This window comes from Thunnus maccoyii, chromosome 1, assembly GCF_910596095.1.
Source record: "Thunnus maccoyii chromosome 1, fThuMac1.1, whole genome shotgun sequence".
NCBI classification, from domain to species: Eukaryota; Metazoa; Chordata; class Actinopteri; order Scombriformes; family Scombridae; genus Thunnus; species Thunnus maccoyii.
This window is the reverse complement of record NC_056533.1, coordinates 29,396,077-29,412,755: the sequence shown is the minus strand read 5'-3', so window position 1 is coordinate 29,412,755 and position 16,679 is coordinate 29,396,077. Positions and strand designations below refer to the sequence as shown.

Genomic DNA, 16,679 nt, shown 5'->3' with positions numbered 1-16,679 from the left:
CCGTGGACCGTAAAAATTAGCAAAGGAACACTAAAGACTTTGACCAGTCTGCCATGTTACAGAATCTCTGTCTAGGACGGTCCTGTCTTCTTCTGTCCTCTGTCTGGAAGGAAGAGAACAGGTGAGGACGGGTGAGGATGGCTGAGAAAAGGAGGAGAAAGATGTTCATGTGCAGTGCTGACAGACATCCCACCTCTATTTTCCATATGACCTTTTCCTCTGCAGACAGGTAGTGAGAGTTTCTCCTTGTCTTTAGAAAACTAGCAGCGCTAAGAGAGAGAGAGAGTCTTTCCTAGTTTCTAATCCTTATTTCTCTTAAAAGTTCTTTGGCTTGATCGCATCAGCCAACCTTTAGACAGAATGCTTGACAGACGGAACAACTGACAGTCCATAAATCAACATTATCATTTGTCTTCTCAGACAGACAGTGTCAAAAAGTAAACAGTTTTTTAAACAGTGTTTTTTCTTTCACTCAGACATGGAATTTTGGCAACATACAGTATACCATCATTCAAAGACAGCAGCAGTACAAACTCTGAGAGTTGTTTTTGCATCATTTAGAAACAGTAACACCGTAATGTAAATCACAGTTTGTTCAGTTGCCTTTCATTGCATGACTTCAAAAACCAAGACACCATGGAAAGGACCAATCTGTACGCACAGCAGCAGCAGCGGCAGCAGCAGCGGCAGCAGCAGCAGCAGCAGCAGCAGCAGCAGCAGCATCCCATTGAATCACCAACAGATTGGATTTGATTAGTCCACACAAAGCACTAGTTTGACATAATACCCTGTATCCAGCCATATGCACTCTTGTGCAGAACAGCTCTGCTGTGCAGATAGGCAACCATTCGTTTTTCCCATTCTTAGTTCACATAAGGAATCTTGTCCCTGAGTCTTCAAACTACTTCTGAATAATCCCACTGCACCACACCCTGTCGCACCAGAGTCCACCTCTTGCTGTTATCATCTACAGACATTCAACTTGTAGGTATGGGTTAAAGGGAGCTTCAGCCATTTCCATGTAATTTGATGAGCTGAAATGCACACCCGCTGGCAGAAGGGCAGAGAATATGACACAGCATCTGCCTCACACTCAGTCAGACGCACACAACAACAGACATATAGTCACATACAGTAGAGAGGTTCTACACTGGCTCTGAACTAACAGTGCAAAGACATTGAACGACATACACAGCTTCAGTGTCTTAGTTCGGTCCGTCACAGAGAGATGTCTTAATGATGTGTCAGTGTCAGGTGCAAGGGTTGTGCAGGGCTGTGGCCTGTGTCTGTTTGCATGTGTGTGCATGTGTGCAAGTGTGTTAGTGTTCACGTGAATGCATGTGTGTATCTATAGGCATTTCTGTTTGCATCTATGGATGTGTGTGTCCCTGTGTTAAGTAAGGGCGTACTCAAACGTCCCTTTCTCCAGCCCCTCGATGCCATCAGCCCAGTTGGAAGAAGGCATGCTGCTGTAGGGGTCCAGCAGGATCCTGAAACACCGAACTATCAGCAGTCCCAGGAACACCAGTAACATCCCCACGAAGGCAAATGCTGTCTTCTGCTCCAGGGTCAAAGAGTGCGCCATCATGTCGTTTCCGCTCATGGCAGCAAGGGAGTGGTTGTAGTGGACGCTACACATGGTAAACCAACATCTAGGTGCCTCATCTCTCCTCTGATAGGGTCAGGCGTTTATATGCCTGCATGTTACCTGGACAGAGATTATATGATGTCTTCAGATTAGTGCTGTCTTGTCTCTTGTGCAGAGAGAATCAATTTAATCAACCTACTTCAATATTACTAAACACTTAATACATATAGTGCGTATGCACTGAGAAATAAGAGTGCAGTTACGGAAGCAGAAAAATAAAAATAGCAAAAATTCAGTGTTGTGAAATGAACTGACCATGAAACAGGGTTTACAGGTATCTATAAATAGCCTCTTTTGAATGTGGTATCTAACAGATGTCCGTTCGATCTCTCTCTCACTCTTCCCCTCTGGGAATTTTGCAGAAAATTACAAAAGGCAAACATGAACAGAAGAGTGAGGGAGACTGCATGAAGATGGGTTTAGTCACAACAATTAAAGGACATCTGTGCAGGAATACGAGGCAATGCCATGACTACATTTCTTTAAGTCGGGTTAGAATTACAATGTGTCGCAGTGCATAGCCAGCTGTTAAACATAGGCATAGCATTAAGGTATCAATGAAAACTCATTCTCACGAAGACGTGACGTTATGTATGTTGGGTTTTAGAAGAAAAGGCTCTACCTGTTGCGTGTGAGCAGATGCCTGCCAGACAGTGTAATTCCATTAGACAAGAAAGCGACGGTGATTGACAAAACATGATCACAAAATTGTCATGGTCACACAAGTGGAAGTCTGCTTCTGTCATTCTTTTCCTCCCAAATCTTTCGTATGAACACAAGCAGCAGGTGGCTCGAGTGAAAGGAAGGGAGGGGGTTAGATGAGAGAGGGAGGGTACATACAGACAGGGACAGGGGAATGAACAGAGAGAATTGGGAAAGACAGACGAGGGAGAAGGAAGTAGAATGATGAGGAGGACACTGCACAAGTATGCATGGTGAGAGAGAGAGAGGAGAGAGGGAGGGAGTGAGGTGGGGTGAAGAGAGAGACTGCATTAACAGATTTTCTGTTGTGGATGTCTAAGGAAGAAAAGAAGCCGTCTCACCGTCATTATCGTGCCATCTTCACAGACCTGTTGCTGCCGTTTCTTGCGAACAACTCCTCTTTCTTGGAGACCTCAGACATATATCCATGAACCCATCCATTGCTGATATATTGAATGTGCTAGGCTAATCTCTCATCAAAACAAAAAGCTAGAGATAAAGAGCGAAACAGAGGCAAGGGAGAGGCTGGATCAAGCTATGATATGTGTCTCTTCTCAGAGATACTGCTCCCTTACTTGCTGCCTCCTACTCATTATCATTCTGTTTCTCTATCTCTCCCTCCAGAAGCACGCACGCTTGCTCCTGCTGCATGGCAACCACTTGTTAGTCTCACTCAGCTGCTCTGCTGCCTCAGTCATTCACAACATTCCCCCCCTCAGCAACACCAGGACGGATGCAGCAGCATAAACAAGCAATCTGCCTCTTCTTTTTCTTCTCCCTTCTTCTACCCTCCCTGGCTTATTTGGCTGTTCTCAAAATGACTCCACTAAAATGTGACAGGAATATCATGGTTTAGCCAGCAGGAGAAATGCTGCCTCTCACTGCTCCTGGCCAGTAAATGCTGCTGCAAAGGTATTTTTGGTACAGCACAGCATTATTCTCCAAGCCTGGTTTGATGATGTGTTTTTAATTGGTGCAGTTTGCTGTGGTCAAATTGAATTAGCCCCTCTGCTTAAAGGCTTACAAATGCAAGCTCCATGAACATGATGAGGCAGATGAGAAAGGTGCTTAAAGAGAATTTCCTATATGCCTGATTTTACTGTAGTGAATTGGAAAGCAGCAATGTATAGAAAAACACACAGCAGGTCATCTGCCTACTGTAACAAAATGCAGCAGTGAAGCGTCTGGCCATCTGTTATGTTGTTATGCAGTGCAGATTCATATCAGCTATGTAGTTTTTGTCACAGTGGTGCAGTGACTCACATCTAAGGATAAGGCATGCCACAGGGGAGATGGTCATCATTGGCGTGTGATGTGACAATAATTCATGGCTTACAAGTGGCAAAGGGAGCCCCATTTTTCTTTTTTAGTTGTAAACAGCACAAAATTCTCCCTGAGAGAATGTAAACGCAGAGGTGAATTACCTCCCTCACACTGACTCTCACTTCAAAGTTTTAAGCCTCTGCAGTGTCTTTTCAACTGCCTTGGGTTAGTAGCAATTTCTAGTCTTGCTGTGCTGTTAATACTTGGCTGTATTTGTCTATAAAGAGCTAGTATGACACAACTCTACATTTATTTCAAGGACCGTTCTTATAAATCAGATGAGGAGAAGTCACGCTGAAGAGACAATGAAATCGCTTTTATGTCAATTTCAAAGACAAGGTCAAAATGTAAAACTAGCGGCCAACAGCACAAAAGTGTGTCTTCACCAGTGATGAAGTCAAGTTAAAGACACTGTGAATAGTTTATTATTATTATTAATCTATTACAGTGAACAAAGGATTGCCTAAACATTTTCATATTGAACTTACCAGACATTCAAAGACATTTTGACATTTGCCTCTGATTTGTCTTTATTATATAACAGTTGGAACAAGCTTTTATGTGCTTTTAATTGTGTGTCACCGTGTGCTGCTGTGCTTTGGACTTACTTGAGTCTACAACAAGAACTGCTGAGACAATCAAAACCTGTTGCATACAGCATTTTAAAATATTATCCACTGTCCATAGGACACGGGGATAAAGATTGTTCGACTTTTATCTCAGCCAACCAAGTGCTAAACTGATATTGAGAACTGTAAACTAATGATTCTGTGAACTGTTCTCACACTATCCCCTTTAATGCTAATGAACTCAACACCACACCTTGTTTTACAGTGTCATAATATGATATGTATGACAGAGTACAAAGACAGATGCAGTAAAATTGCAAAGACTTCAAATACCTTTCCCATTAGCCTGACTGCAGCAATTACTAATCCCCCTTGGGGCCCACAACTTAATTAAATGTACATGATCTGTTGCAAGGGGGGTCTGACTATTTACAATTATTATAATCATCTACAACATTATCTACAATATTGGTATTAAAATCATCACCTTTGACCTGGAAATAGGGCTGTAGTTTCTAATAAAGCTATTAAAAAATTACATTTCCTCAAGCATAACCACAAACAAGTATATCCTACTGCAGTCAGAAGTAGCTATAGCATCTGACATATTATGTTTGGTTGGAGAAAGCATGAAATTTATTTTCTGTTTGTGACTTTGTTTGGTGTTGACGTGTCTAAAGAGTGGATAACTTTTTAGTCTGGAGAGTTTCCAAGGGAGCCGCTAGAAAGAGGTATTTTTAGTAGCTACCTACTCTGTGAAAAATATGATCCATTGACTTACACTGCATTTATAGAAAAAAAAAAAAGATAAAAAGCTGGCGAGATACCTAACCTTTTCGTCAGTGTTGCTCAGATATTTAGGAGTCACATTCCAGTTTAAATTTATAACTGAAGCTCATACATTAACTAAATGTTCTGCACTAACTTGGGTTGACTGTCATTTAGTCATTTCTCTTGTTATGAGTTGTGCAGCATTCATCTGTTGGATGTTTGCCATGAAAACAGCTATCAAGGAAATGAATTATCAGTTTATGGAACAGATTTTTCATTGACAGAGTAATAGATGTACTGCACAATATGTTAAAGAATAACTTTCCTTCTATGTCACAGGTGAAACTGATCTGTGGTTGTAATTTAAAGTTGTTGCAATCCATTCATGGTACGGGACTTAGCATGATATAAGTAACTGCAGAAACCTAAGCAAATAAATCACAATGTCAGTACATTTAACATGCATATAAACATAGTTAAAATGCAAGCATCTGATAGTGTAGATACAGACTCATAAAACCACAATCTGAATCATGTGGCTTTAGTGTAAACTTGTTGGGAGTGTGACAGTGACCCTGATAATGTCCTGGGCTGTCAGCAACACCTGTAAATGTTTACTTAGACCATTAGGAAAGAATATGTAAAGATTTAAATGAAACTTGGTATTTAACTGTCCCATTAGAGTCCCTCATATTATGACTGGAATTATTTTCTTACTTTCTATTAGATGGAAATATATGCAGGTGTCTAAATGACACATACAACCTAAAACTATGGTTTGAACATTATTATCAAGATCAAAAGGTTATTGTGTCCTATTTCAAAACAGTTAGGAGCTGGACAAAGGTTTCTATTGGAGTACATTCAACTTCATGTGATATATTGAAAAGCCAGATTTAGAATTTCTAAGTGTTTTTATTTTAGTGGTGACATCTGCACAGACTTGCTGAGCATATTCTCTACAAATATTAAAGTATATTGTATGAAGAAAATTGAATTATTTACCCCACTAGCGTAAAAGTGCATCAATCAATAGTTTCAGGAATGATGAATTGACTTGGCTCTGTATGATGATCAATAAGGCAAGCCATATATTGTCTGACACTGTGAGCAAGCTGCCTGGAATATTGTAGGTTACAGGTATTACTTGGACTGCTCAGTGAATTACAGTGACTCAAATCACAAAACAAATACACAATGTCCTGTTGCACTATATAATTTGCATAATTAATTTTGCAGACTGTTCTAGGATTTATTGATTCCTGGAGATACTTGACATGCGTTGATCAGAACTGCTTTAGTGGGTTGTGCAGGGCTAGATGTGGTTTTCTTAGGTATGTGGTCGCTGTTCAGGAACACATACTCATTAGAAGTTGTCATGTTCTGCTCCAATTAGCCTGTCAGTCACTTTCTCTCATTCACCTGCTGTCTCCTGAAACTGTCTGCTGACAGAGGAATCACATGCACAATCTTGCCAAATATGCCCATTTTATTTGTGCTTATTCACTAGCTAACCTCAACTACCTGACTGCTATTCTACTCTATTCTATTCCAGTGGTTCTCAAACTTTTCATGTCAAGGACCCCTAAACTGGCACAAATGAACCATAGACCCCAATTTGATAAGATTTTGTCCCAGTGTCCCCCATCTGAAAAAAATGTTTGCTTTTAGGTGTTTTATTACAGAAAGTGTATGAAACCCATGACTAAAATCATAGTCATAAATTCTGTCATTGTGTAACTTATGGATGTAATTATAGTGAAAATAAATCATTCCCCTTTTTGCTGGGGACCTCCGTAACCCCCTCAAGGACCCCACTTTGGGGACCACTTTTCTGTTCTATTCTGTTCTATTAAATTCTATTCTATTCTATTCTATTCACTCAGGCTGCCTAGCAACAGCTCCCAAATCTCGCGTTGGCAGCACAAATCACCACTGCACATTTCAAACTGCGTAGCATCATCAGGGGCATCTTGTGTTGTGCTGGGCAAACAAACCTCAACATGGCAGATGTTGTGACTCTTGACGAAGAGCCAAAGCAAGAGGAATCTACTGCATCCATCAAGTCCGACACCGAAGAGACATCTGAGGAAACGCCCAATGGCGTAAAAACGTGAGTGTAAATGAGGCTTTGTTCTGCTCGTGTGTACAGCCGTTAGCACGCTTAGCTAAAATGGAGTCCTCATATGCTAGCTATTGTTAGCCAAGAAGCCTCGTAAACCATGTTGTAAGGACCTTTTTGGTAGTTGATAGGTTTATACCCATCTTGACGCCAGAAATATGCTATTATTTCTCTAACTGGAGTCTCAAAATGATGCACTGTAGGTATATAGGTCAACCTTTACGGGCAGCTAGCACAACTGTTAATCTCTAATATTATTATGTTTTGCTAGTGCTAACGCTAACATAATTCTGAAAGTCAACGCTTGTTAAATTTAGCGCAACCTTTTGGTTACATGAATCAAATAGGCTAGTCTTGACTTAAGCGGCGTCCCAGCCAATCTCAGCTCAGGTGTGCATGTTTCATTGTGTCAACAACGTGAAGTTAGCTTCAGCTGGCTCCGTTATACTGTACTGTTAGCTAATGAATTAACGCGCTAACGTAGTGTTTTCTTTGCCCCTCACACCTGACCAGAAGCCAATTTTTATAGCGGGGCAGCTTTTTAAGTCTTTAGATGAGAAGTTATAAACACGAAGACACTAGAGAATGTTAAATACGGATGTTCATAGTCTTAATTTCGACATAAACAGTTTATCTGATTTCTGAGTTCACCTTCGTTACAATTAGCTCAGGAAGAGACAGATGCTTTATTAATGATGTTACAGCAGCCAACAATGAGGTTAAAGAAACAAAACAAAAAAAACCCCAATACATATTGATACCTGAATAATCTACACAAAGTATATACATATGATAACAGCAGCATATACAGACAGTACCCAAAATTGTGAAAATACGAATCTGAAATACAACATATGTGATTGACGATGTAATAAATAATAAAACAAAAGTCCAGTTGAGCAGTCTGTCTTCACTGTCAGAGTAGCCCCTTCTCCCGACACAGAGGAGAGTCATTGTACAGCCTGAAAGTAGTTGGTTTTCTCACCATCAGAATCAGAAGTTTTTTGTGTTTGCTTGTCAGAACCACCTTCATGATTACGTTTTTCCCTTACGAACTTACTCTACTACTATAATAAAGTCACATTCTTCAAAGTGATTTCCCTTTACACTCAGCTTCCATACTTTTCTCAGATACCATACCTGGTATCTGAGACTTAACCATACAAAGTTCTACATAGAAATATAGAAGTTATAATATTTTATTATGCTACTCAATGATCATTTTGAGTAAGTCCTCAAGGAAAGCGGTGTCATTAATGTAATATTCATAGAACTGAATGCACTGAAAGTACAGCCCCACTACTGAAATAAATATTATACAATAGGATGAGAATACCTGTTGTTTTATTTATTTAATAAATTTTTGGACAGGTCTTTTAATGTACATACTACATTATTTTGAATAAGGCTTTTATCACTTGCTGCTTTGTGCACTTTGTAGGGATGCTGAGGAAACCAAGCCCCCAAAAGAAAAACATGATGCTAAGGAGAAGTCTTCTGGAAGCAGAAGAGGAAACCGCTACCATCCTTACAAAGACAAACATGGTGGAGAAAAGAAGGGTGCTCACAGGAACCGTGTGTTCATCAGCAATATCCCCTATGATATGAAGTGGCAGGCAATTAAAGATCTAATGCGTGAGAAAGGTAATTTCTTCAGTGGTGGGGTTGGTGTTTCCCCCTGTTTCTGAGTCTTCAGGTGAATAGAAGATCTTGACCTCTTTTCCTTTGTTACCAGATGGATCATCCTGCTTCTAGCAGTAGTCACTTAGTTCTCACCTTTCTCTGGATGTTCCTAGTTCACATAGTAGGGAAACAGCATAGTGATATTAGGTTATTGGAGTTTTAATCTTTTATTTTTGGATGGGCACTAATTTAGTTTGGGCTGATATGTCTGTGAGAAAAGGAAGATGAACTTAGTTATTTTGTCACTTGTTTTATGGCATTGTCAGCTTCAAAATGTCACCTCAAACCTGTAGTAGAATTGACTGTTGTATGATTTTGTTGCATCTGTTGCAAGGTGAACTTTGATTATATGAATGAAATTATTGTTCTATTCTACTTTCTGAATTATGGGGGTCTCTAGAGGCCTGAAAGGTGAATGGACAGCCTAAAAACTCAACTGCTATGAATGGAATCTGTTGACCAACTGATCAATATTGAAGTCTTTTGAATTTCCCAGGTTTAATGTAGCTGTGTTTCTCTCTGGCCTTGGCCTTTGGGTGTCTCAGTCACTGCCCAGAAAGGCATGGTGTTGTCTGGTGGGATGTTGGTCTGGGCTGACTGTTGATCATTAATGGGGCATCTCCATCTGTAGCGGCATTGCCAAGGCCGACGGCGACTTGAAGAATTGGTGACTTAAATTCCTTTGTTCTTTTGGTATTTTTCCTTTGTATGTCTCATGTAGTTGGTGAGGTTACATACGTGGAGCTCTTTAAGGATGCAGAAGGAAAGTCAAGGGTAAGTGATGTGGCCAACTTGCTGCACGAGGTTTTAAACGCCCTCAGCAGGCTCTCATTAATCTCTAAGTGCTCTTTTAGGTTCTGATCCTTTGGGTCTTACTATGTTACTGAACTGGAGATACTGTAGGTTGTTTTTAGAGCCTGGTAGATGGCTAATGATTGATATTCATTTGAAAGGGAGATGTCCTGTTGATTTTGGAAAAGTAGCCTAATGAACTCATCCAAGAGTACACTTTTGCTTTTGTTGTTGTCATTTCAATTGGTGTAAAAGTTTGTTTGTTTGGCTATTTTCCAAAGGGAAATGTGGATTGTGTGATTTGTCTATTGATTGACCCTCACATCTCAAAATCTTATGTTACAATTCTGTTATATGGCACAGCTCTCTCTTCAAAGGAACAAAACAGTCTTGTAAGGTCCTCTAGTATTTTTTTTTTTTTTATCAATATGGTTTTATTTTAAATACATGCATACTATAGATGTATAGGTGTACCACACATTTTTTTATTGATGTGGTAAAACTAGTTAATTCTAAACGATGTACTTAATACGTTTATTAATGCTTTTTTTTTTTTTTAACTATCTTGATATTAATGACCTGTTCAAAACATTAAAATGTTTCAGTTAAATTAAATGAAAATGCATTAAGTGCCTGATAATTCCAAATGTTTGCACCTAAGATTTTCTAAATGATACATTCTTCTTACTATTATTTAAAAACTATAGATTATCCAGTGTTGTTTTGAATAATGATTGAGACTAAGCTGTCATTGGCCTTTAAATCTGGTTTGCAATACACTTGAACACAACCATAAACCTACTGGCTCAAGCCAGTGGACAAAATATGGCCAACATGCACTATAGAAAATACTAGAAGCATGTACATACATTAAATTTACAATGTTCATGTACTTTGTCTTGATTTTAACTGTATCTTGTCTACTCTCCTTGCTTTGGATATGTGTGCTACCTGGACTCCCATGATACCCTTGGTTAGGGTTGTGGGTAAGAAATTTTAATTCATTTTCAAACATAAATGTTATTATAATTGTTGTTAATCTTAAACTTACATGGACTCATCAGATGCGTCTGTCCCTGATTTAACAGTGTGGTGGAATTCAAAGATGAAGAGTTTGTGAAGAAGGCAATAGAAACTATGAATAAGCATGACCTGAATGGAAGACCCCTCAACATCAAGGAGGTGAGGGCAAATTGTGATATATGAGTACAGCAAAATTGACTTATTAATATTATTAACAGAACTACATGTTTTGGTATAATTTTTTGCACCTCATTTTTCTCTCAAATTTAATCTTTTTTTTTTTTTTTTTTATCTGAGTAGCAGCAGCTAGATTGTGGTTTTTTTTTTCCAGCGTTATTGTCTTACTCTTATTGTGATGTGTAATTCTAAAATTAACAAAATGAATAAAATAAGCCTAAGCTAAACGATATGAATCTTACTTTAAACCAAAATACCTCCCTTTCACAGATGCTGGCACTGTAATTGCAGTGTACAGTTGTTTACTGTTGGTTGCACAGCACCTACTTGACAGCTTCCTTGTGATGATCTTAATTTGACATTTGCGATATCTGAAATGAGACGTAAACTGTAATGTATTTGTTATTCAAGGACCCTGATGGGGAACATGCCCGGCGTGTACTGCAGCGGATGGGAGGAGGACAACAGGGAGGTCGCGGGCAGGACATGGGGCCTGGTGGGATGAACATCCCACCCTCCATTGCCAACAACCCCAACATCCCACCTGAGGTCATCCATGCACTGCAAGCCGGACGACTGGGCAACACAGTGTTTGTGGCCAATGTGAGGACATAGTAATAAACTATTCCCAAATCTAGCTAGTGATGATTGATGATCATTATTTTAATGATTATTAAAAATGGTGGTGTTTTTTTTCTTTTGTTTTACAGCTTGATTTCAAGGTGGGCTGGAAGAAGTTAAAGGAGGTGTTTGGCATGGCAGGTGTGGTGAAACGAGCAGATGTGAAGGAGGATAAGGATGGCAAGAGCCGCGGGATGGGAACAGTGACTTTTGAGCAGTCACTGGAGGCTGTGCAGGCCATATGTATCCTTGGCACTAAAATAGAAATAAAACAAAAAGCACACAGCAATGCATTACAGTTTTACAGTGACTTTCTTCTTGACTCTGGACTCAGCCATGTTCAATGGGCAGATGCTCTTTGACAGACAGATGCACGTAAAAATGGTATGTTATTTTTAGTTACGTCACTGTGCTGAAGTTGTACAGGCGTTGTGAAAATGTGTTTTTACATTTGTTATCGCTGCTTTACAGGATGAGAAATCTCTTCCCCCTGATGATTTCCGCCAAGTAGAAAAAACACCCCAGTTACCACGTGAGTACCCTGTTATCCCTCTGTCAGCTGTTAATATCAAACTCATATCTGTAGTAATGAGCTCAGTGAATTGAGTATAGCACTAACATTGTCAAAGTCAGAGATATGATGCCCACTGAGAACAAATGGCATATGTTAATAAAATTGCAAAGATTTTTTGCTGGAACAGTAAAGATGAAGTGGCTTCCAACTTTTTTACCACCAGCAGGATATGTGCTGCTTCACACATAAAGGCAACCAGAACAGACATTATAAAATAAGAAGTGGTTGCTGCTGCAGTTCAGTAGGAGATGGGGTATCTCAAAACTTAGATAGTGATGAATTGCTTCTCATATGTTTAAAGAGCTGATTAGTTTCATTCTTTCATAACCTGCAGCATGTTTGTTCCTTTATTTGTAATTTTCCAAAATGTACGCTTGTTTTATTCTTCGCAAACATTACTAAGGCGAAAAGTGGAGGTTCTTGAATTGAAATACCTGTCAATTTGTTTGAGTTGTGGCAGGCACCAATGTTATGGTTTGCTTGCATATTTATGGAATGGATGTTGCACTGAAAGTAAAGACTCACAACAAACAAATAAGATGCAGAAATATTACACTGAATGAACAACATGACATATGGGTTAATGTGTCTTTTTACCCTTAAAGTTAAGTATGCTTTGTGCAGTACGAACCGTGAGGGTTGGTGCATTACAGATGCAGTAAAGGGCCATGTAAAGATATGTCTTGACACATTTATTGTTTCACTAAAAGACTGTCTTCATTGCACAACATTCTCAATGAGAATGTTACTGTCATGAATGTCGTTAGCATCATTGAATACTGATTGAGCTATGTATAAATTCTCACATTTGTATTCCACTCAGCTATTGCTGCTAGTATTTTAATTACATATCATAAACTCTTCACCTTTTTTTTCTTTTCATGTGTAGGTGGTCTAGGTGGTATTGGCATGGGACTGGGACCAGGAGGGCAGCCTATAAACGCTAACCGTCTGAACAGTGGAGGAAGTGTGGGCTCCATGGGGCCTGGAGGTCAGTTACCTTGTAGTTATTTTTAGTTATGTTGGATAGGATCTGCTCACACATGCTACAGACAGTACATCACATACTGTCTTGCAAACCTGTCTTTGGAGGCAAATGTTTCTCAGAAAGAAATCAGATACATTTCCACTAGCTGGTCAACACATTAGCACCACAACACAGCATTAAGCAACAACTGAACGCCATTTATACGCATTTCACACAGTTAATGTGTGAACCATACGGCTGTTAAGTCTTGGCTTACATTTACATGGGTCATCTTTTGACCCTGCAGCTGTCTCAATATGGGTTAAAGAGATAAGAAAAGCAGAGGTGATATTACTGGAAACACTGAATGTCTACACTGTTCAGGATGTAAATGACATTATCCCTGAAGTCACCTGTCTACAGTGTTTCATCATCAGGCTACATACAGTATCTTTCAATGGATATGTCGCCATTATATATACACTCACTGGCCGCTTCATTAGGTACACCTGTGCAATCCAATACAACAGCTCTGCTATACATTTCACATTTACACAACTTACACATTTTCTGTATTTGTTGACATTTTCAGAAAGATGATAATTCTACTTAATGTTTATTATAGAGGTCGTAGTGGGTGGTGGTGTAATGGGGTGCATATATTGAATGGTGTTCCTAATATTTTGTCCACTCCATTAACATAGGTATGGATGTTCCAGGTTATGGTGGAATGAACAGACTTGGAGCAGGTTAGGTCTCTTTAATGTTTTTTTTTCTGTGAATTATTGGTGTGGCGGGACCTTTGTGTGTTCTCTCCTTCCCTCAACAGAAAGTAATGATTAAACTTGGTGTTGCTTCGACAGGAATGAGTGGCGGAGGAGGCTTTGGGGGTATGGATAGCATGGGCAACATGGGTGGCTTTGGAGGGAGAGACATGGCGCCAGTTGGCAGGATGGGAGGTAAGAAAGTGTACTCACCCCTAGTGGGCTGAGATGAGGTTCAGTTCTTTAATCTTATACTGTAAAAAAAAAAAAGTCTGAGGTTGCATTTTATTTCTCTATTCAGATATGTACCGGTCAGGAATGGGTGGAATGGATCGCGATTTTGGCCACAGTGACATGCCCATGAATCGAGGAGGATTTGGGGATTCATTCGGAGGAATGGGTAAGCCATACTCTGACATCAAACAACTCTGAATTCCATACATACTTAAACATCAGACACAGTGGAGGTTATGCATGTTCCTCTCTGTAGTTTGGTGTCGAGTTTGTGGTTTAGGGATTGCTTTTTGTAACGTGTGCTGTTTTTCTTTATGGGCTGTTTCTGTTTGTAGTGTTGTGACATTGTTGTGTCATGGTCTAACATAACTTGCATTCTTTTCTTCAGGTGGTGGTTTTGGAGGAGGCATGGGGCACATGGGGACTGGATTAGGTACATGAGCTATTACTTCTACAGGTTTTCTGATTGAATCCAGTGTCAGTTATATGTCATATTATCTTCCCCTTTAAATACACACTAACTGTTAAAGTTTTTGCAAGCTACAGTTTTCTCTCTTGATGAGCAGCATTTTGTAGCCACCTTGCAAGCTAAGACGGTGATAGACAGATGGTTCATCCAATTACCTGCCAAGTATTTTTTGAAAGTGCGTGCCCTTTTCCAAACAGTTTCCAAGGACGTCTTCTCAAATGGTTCTGTGTAACCAACCATCTGGCGCATCAGGTTAATTTCAGCCTGGTCCCATGTAAATGGCTAGATTGGAGGTCTTGTCCTCAGAATTACTGCCAGTATACAAGAAAACTGCTGAAATTCCCATGTTTTGAGAGACCGGCAGTTATTTAATATGTATGGACATTAGTTTCATTGTTTGTTTTGTTTTGAATTGTTTTGAAATATTGTTAATAATATTGTCTTGTGGTTCTTATGTCAGCAGCATTATGTATAATACTGCATTATCTTGGACACATCCAGTTGTACACATTGTACAAAATGGAAAAAGAATGTCAGTGTTCACAAGATAATTCACGTCATTTCTGTTGACTTTTCCTCGTTGAGTTGGTTTAATGACTGAGAATACAAACTGGAACAAAGCATGCTTCTCCTGCACAAACAATGTCACAGTGACATTGAACTCTTGACACCTGATGTTTTGCTCTGGTGAAATACTGATACTGGCACGAATGGGAGAGTTTTACAGTGTGTATACAAGCTTAAGTGACTCATCATTGGACTAATTAAGTGACAGCTGTCAGCATAAATGTAGCCAGTTCTTTACAGCTCTTTTGATATCAGGAGAAAAGTATTGTCTTAAAATCTTATTGATATTAATCATCCTGATCAGTCTGTGCAGGGCTAGAGCAGTGTTGGGACCTCCTTATAGTAAGTACCCTGTTACATTTACTCATTTTGTGTCTGTGTTAATTGCAGGTGGTGGAATGGGAAATATGTCGATGGACAGGATGGGTTCCAGCTTTGACCGTATGGGCATGTCAGGGATGGACATGAACCGTGGCTTTGGAGGCTACGGAGGTGGGGGACCGAGCCACATGGGCGGAGGCATGTCTGACAGAGGCTCTGGGTCCAAAGCAGGCTGTCAGATCTTTGTGCGAAATGTAAGTGTGAGTTGATATTGGATTCAAGTGACATCTTTGCTAGTATAGAGAATTTGTGTGTTTAAATAGGATTAAAGCCATCTCTGTGACCTGCCAAAAACTGATTTAGTCATTCATTGATGAATACATTTTCTTTCTGCATCGATGCCTACCTACTGATTGAGGTTTTAATGGGGCACAATCAATGCTTGCCATGCATTCATATACATTGTAATGATGCTATAAATAAGTAGTTGATGATTGGTAGGGTTTTAACAGTTGGAGGATTTTTTCCTTTGAGTCCATCTCTTTATGATGAATTTGTTCCATATGCTTTATTGATGCATTCATTTTTGATTTGAATATTTCTCTCCAAGGCTCAAATATCAGATTCATACTTGTACATATTATACTTACTGAAGTATCCGTTTCTGTGTTGCAGTTGTCCTACGATCTTACATGGCAGAAGCTGAAAGAGAAGTTCAGTCACTGCGGTACGTCTTTTTCTCTGTATTAATTAATTTTTTACGACTGATGCATCAGCAGAACTCTAAGATTACATACCACATACTCTTCAAATATTAGACGTCCTCTTATGTTGACACATTGATTGGAAGTTAAACAAGGATGCCAAAATTTCAGGTTTAAAATGTATCTACTCTGTGAAACATTGTGATTTCAGAATTCATTAATTGCTCGTTCATGTTAACTGCAGGTCAGGTAATGTTTGCAGAGATCAAGATGGAGAACGGAAAGTCAAAGGGCTGTGGAACGGTGAGATTCGACTCGCCAGAGAGCGCTGAGAAAGCCTGTAGGATGATGAATGGAACCAAGATCAACGGCCGAGAGGTGGACGTCCGCATTGATCGTAACGCCTAGATCTTTTGTAGAAGTCAAGCTAACACACTTCCACATTCAGCCCTCTTGCCAATGATCTTTTGTTTTGTTTTAAAAACACTATTACTTCATATCTCCATGTGTCCACTGTTTCATATTTTTTGTTTATATATACTACATAGCTCTTTTATCTTTGTTTTGTAAACCCTTTTTAATTTGTCAGGCAGTTTATTTGAACAAATAAACTTTTTAATTTTTAAACCTGGTGGTTGTAAAATCTCC

The 16,679-nt window shown here is 39.5% G+C and overlaps 2 protein-coding genes across 3 annotated transcripts; one reads left to right on the top strand and one right to left on the bottom strand.

The window, feature by feature from the left end:
- Positions 1–1,103: 1,103 nt before the first annotated feature.
- ctxn2 (cortexin 2) lies at positions 1,104–2,868 on the bottom strand. 2 transcript variants are annotated; one of them, XM_042406908.1, is made up of 2 exons: positions 2,692–2,868; positions 1,104–1,708 (listed from the first exon to the last, which is right to left on the bottom strand). In XM_042406908.1, the coding sequence occupies exon 2, from the start codon at positions 1,637–1,639 to the stop codon at positions 1,394–1,396; it is 246 nt and encodes an 81-aa protein (XP_042262842.1). In that variant the 5' UTR covers positions 1,640–1,708; positions 2,692–2,868; the 3' UTR covers positions 1,104–1,393. The 2 variants fall into 2 exon arrangements, with proteins under 2 accessions (XP_042262842.1, XP_042262850.1); XM_042406916.1 differs by lacking the exon at positions 2,692–2,868 and adding an exon at positions 2,271–2,343.
- Positions 2,869–6,932: 4,064 nt separating this feature from the next.
- myef2 (myelin expression factor 2) lies at positions 6,933–16,644 on the top strand. The gene is made up of 17 exons (XM_042406895.1): positions 6,933–7,126; positions 8,577–8,779; positions 9,540–9,592; positions 10,589–10,596; positions 10,699–10,792; positions 11,222–11,413; positions 11,521–11,674; positions 11,766–11,815; positions 11,903–11,963; positions 12,895–12,996; positions 13,677–13,721; positions 13,836–13,931; positions 14,038–14,136; positions 14,359–14,403; positions 15,397–15,581; positions 16,003–16,054; positions 16,276–16,644. Exons 1-17 carry the CDS (start codon positions 7,017–7,019, stop codon positions 16,437–16,439), a joined length of 1,713 nt encoding a protein of 570 aa, XP_042262829.1. The 5' UTR covers positions 6,933–7,016; the 3' UTR covers positions 16,440–16,644.
- The last annotated feature ends 35 nt before the right edge of the window (positions 16,645–16,679 follow it).